The following is a 4354-nucleotide window of genomic DNA, read 5'->3' on the forward strand; positions in this document are numbered from 1 at the left end:
AAAGCACTTTAACCCCTACTAGGAACAGACATGGACATTTCTTACAGATGACGGGTATTAGGTTTTCTTGTGTATAAATGCAATAAAAATATAATTGCACTTGCATTTGGAGTATGATATAGAGGTCAGATATAAGAAATCTGTTTATTCAGAAGCCAGAAAAATCTAACTTTTTGGGAAATGTTTAAAATGATAGTATTTTAAAATTTAACATATGTGTTTAATATGAATAATATAATAATATTTTAAATGAATGAGGCTTATATTTAATATTAACTGCATTAAACTGTAAAATGCCATATATTAGAAGTCCTCCCATTGTAGATATTGACTCATAAAACATCTCTAGGCTTTTTTCCCCTGTGAAAACTGTTGACAATGGCTGCACTTTTTCTTTAAACTTGACTACTGACCGTGTTTCTATAAATTATATATAAATATAAGCTTGAACTTCCGTAACATTTCACTGAAAGCATTAACAGTTGAATTAAGAGTTGTTAATTCTTTGTGTCTGTCTTGATACATTATATATGTCTCATTTGAATGTATGGACAACATAATGTGTAAGCATCAAGTTTAACCACAAGTCAATAGGTTTGCTCAATGACAAATAATATAATAGCCTATAGTTATCTGACATAATAAATGAAACATTTAAAACATATTGTTTTGTGTGTACTGTAATTTAAACACAGTTTTATGTGTTAATATTTGTTCCATTCCATTGCTTTGAATTAATGCATTCATTAAACCTAGCCAAGGCGCTAAAGATGAGGTCAAACGTGCCATGAATCAGCAGCAATTAACTTCATTTTATTGCGTATTAAATGAACTAAATATTATTTTCTGTATAATACTTACTCAGCTGGCCTTCCTGTGAAAATCGAACTGAATTATAATCTTGTATCTGGTGCAATCATTTATTACTTTTTCCCCGATGCATTGAAATTTAAGTGTATGCTGCCATCTAGAGTCATACTTTGTAATAACAGACTCGCTGGAAGAAAATTTGCAACTACATAAACTGTTCTTGTTATGGTTGGTACTAAATGCAGTTGTGTATGTGTATGCAAATGAACTTTCTCTACCCATATTTACATCTGCTGTGAAAGTGATGTGTAGGTTTTAACTTAGCTTGTACAGATAGATATTTTAAATGTGGTGATATCACATCTTTATTTTTGTTTTTATTTTGTAAATAACAGTCATTAGAGGAAAATTGGAATCAAGAAGTCCTAGTTTGAGGTGAATTTCTTTTTTAAAGAAATGTATGCAAAAATGAGCTATAATTATAAATAGTAAGTTTTACTATTTTACTCTAGCAGTACAGATATATAATATAAGATTTAAGATATATAACATAGTCTATAATTAATAATTATAATATAATCTGTAAATTGTTTTGTATTTATTTAGCAATGTTATATAACAATAATACATATTTATAAAAAAAATAGTGATACACTTGTATTCTTAGTAGTACACTTATATCCACAAATGTAGCCTATTTTGTATTACAAAATCATAGAAAACCCTGCATCTTTTGGCATTTTGGTAAGGGTTTCGTACGTGAATTTGAAAATCATAATTTGCTGCAGCTATAAAAAAATAAAAATAAAATAAAAAAATAAGCAAACAACTTGTATGCCAAGCCAACCATGCCCACAAGTCTCTTGATCATACTGTTGAACTATGAAAAATAGGCCTAATTGGGTCTAGAGTCAGGTCTCATTGGTGCAATAAAGGATCTACCTTGATTTAAGCGGACAATAGTGGGTGTGACAGTGGATTATATGAGGAATCAAAGTTCAGCTCATATGCGATCACAGCTCATTTATTTTTATTTATTTACATTTATAAGTCAGTTTGAATAGATCGTGTACCGTTGAATTGTCTCTACTGGACTGCAAGCGGCGCGGGGCAGTCTCCTCCCCACCCGCGAGGACCTGCATTTGAGACAGTCTAGGTGTCTAGGTAGGCAGCTCATTCATTGAGGTCCCCCCCTCCCTCAGGAATACGACAAAGGCTGCCAGTCTGCATTGAAGCGAGGGATGTTCTAACCTAAAGAGCGAAAGGGGCAGACAGACACCGGCTGCAGCCCATCCGCCCCATCCAGCACAGCAGAGCACATGATTCTCTCCTGCTCTTAAAACCATCACTAGCATCCTCTGGAAGAGATGACAAGCCATTAGATGTGTGCTTTCATATCGACTGTGCTCATCGGATACACTCGCACAAGTAAGATGAATATGCTTTTTTGAAGCAAGATGCACCGCACATTTATATTTATTAGTGCATTCATATCGCTTTTTAATTGATGAAACATGTAATCACGACTTCTTCATTGTGCTTTCCCTTTGGGCGTGTTTAAATAACTTGAATATTATATATTAATTATTAAAATATATTATGTTATATCATTATAAAACAATAACACATTAATGTTTATTAGCCTATTTAAAACATATATTGAACATTTTCTATAATGTCTTTTTAATTATGTTATTTTTGTCAGTTGGATAAGCGCACGGAAATGTACATTTCCAGCTGCTTATTTTATTTTATTTACAGAGCATAGCATGATGTGCAATAGGCCTACTTATTAACAAGTAGGCTATATGCACAAATACATTTTTTATACAGGAAAAAAAAAAGTCGGGTGATATTCAGAATAAATGCAATTATAATTTTAACATTACTCATCTATCCACAATTTTCCACAGAGATACTACAGCCCCGGGTGTTGACATGGAGCAGGTGCATTTCGATGAACGGGACAAAGCACAAAGATACAGCCGTACGGGTTCACGTGCGAACGGCCTCCCGAGCCCCACGCACAGCGCCCACTGTAGCCTGTACCGAACCCGGACCCTACAGGCTCTGAGCTCGGAAAAGAAAGCCAAGAGGGTCCGGTTCTACCGCAATGGAGACCGGTACTTCAAAGGGATTGTGTACGCTATTTCCAATGACAGATTCAGGTCTTTCGATGCTCTGCTCGCAGACCTCACCCGCTCCCTATCAGATAATATAAATCTGCCTCAGGGCGTCCGGACCATTTATACCATTGACGGGTCGAAGATTACCAGCATGGATCAGCTGGCGGAAGGTGAGCCTGGGTGTCTGTATATGGAGGTTTAGGGACATCAGTATCTTTTGTTTCTTCTTGTTCAACTTGACATACATGGTCAACTGTGCATTAGATCACATTTGTCGGTTTGGATTTGTACCTGTTCTCCACATGAAGACAACAGGCTGGAAAATTCTGGTTTTGGAGCTAGTCTGAAGTGGTTATTAGCTGTCCCAAGAAAGACCACTTTAAACACTGACAACCTGCTTGTAGCTGGTTTATTGCTGGTACTAGACAGTCTAAAAACTTAAACAAGTTATTGACCACGTTACTATCTTAAAATGAGACTTTCCAGTGGTGCATTATTTTTCTGATGAGATCTAAAGCCATAAAGAATCTGAAAACCTTTAAGACCGGATTTGCTCTTTAAATAATACCAGTGTTTAATTGGTCGTTTTAATCCATTTATTCCTTATGCTCTGATGTGAATGGCAGTTATGACTCCATCAATTAATGTCATGTGAAGTGAAAAGTGTGGTTGTAAGAAACAGATTTATCATTAAGACATTTCAACTTTAAATCATGGCTTCTGGCCAGAATACAAGTCCATAATCCATAATATTGCTTTCTTCACTCTAAAAAATAATTCAGTGGATCTGTTGCCACTACTTAATTTAATGCATTAGTGCAAGTTAAAAATTCCAATTTATTGATTTAATTAAACATTTTAAGTTTTAAACATTTTTGAATGAGTTGTCCTGATATCTTAATGTTGATAATTACATCAACGTAATACTGTGTGTAACTTCAACTTAAATATCTGTGTTAGTTTGTTTAAAACATTATTTAAGTTGTACTAACTCAATGTAATTAGCTCCATAACTTATTTTTTTCAAGTTCACGTTTCAGGTTCCCAGCATGCTTTGCATGTGACTGAATAATGAGCGGTAATGTAGAAATAAACTCATATTTTATGCATTTCTATTCAAGATCAGAACAGGAGAAGATTTATTCATGTTCAGTGTTCGGTTTTATTAGTATTTAAAAGTGTTTCTGTTATGTTGTTGGTTTTTATGAGATTACCATTGTGCTGAAGAGTAGAGCGTTTGCTTAGGTTGAGAACAGACTCACTAGGCATTGTTTTACGTACTGTTTCAATCAGAAGGTGTTTGGTTGAAAATGCTAAAAGATTGGTTTTCTGGCAGCATTAAGTGTTACTGCATCAAAAAATAGTATTTTAGTAGTTTTTGTAACCAATGTCCATGATTGAATCAAATTTAAAACAAT

General features: G+C 34.3%; 1 protein-coding gene across 1 annotated transcript; it reads left to right on the plus strand.

Moving 5' to 3' along the window:
- Positions 1 to 2046: 2046 nt before the first annotated feature.
- LOC107683413 (neuronal migration protein doublecortin-like) lies at positions 2047 to 3283 on the plus strand. Its single transcript, XM_016479470.1, has 3 exons — positions 2047 to 2238; positions 2724 to 3106; positions 3201 to 3283. Exons 2-3 carry the CDS (start codon positions 2749 to 2751, stop codon positions 3281 to 3283), a joined length of 441 nt encoding a protein of 146 aa, XP_016334956.1. The 5' UTR covers positions 2047 to 2238; positions 2724 to 2748.
- The last annotated feature ends 1071 nt before the right edge of the window (positions 3284 to 4354 follow it).

The sequence above is a fragment of the Sinocyclocheilus anshuiensis genome, unplaced genomic scaffold, assembly GCF_001515605.1.
Source record: "Sinocyclocheilus anshuiensis isolate Anshui unplaced genomic scaffold, SAMN03320099.WGS_v1.1 scaffold1170, whole genome shotgun sequence".
NCBI lineage: Eukaryota > Metazoa > Chordata > Actinopteri > Cypriniformes > Cyprinidae > Sinocyclocheilus > Sinocyclocheilus anshuiensis.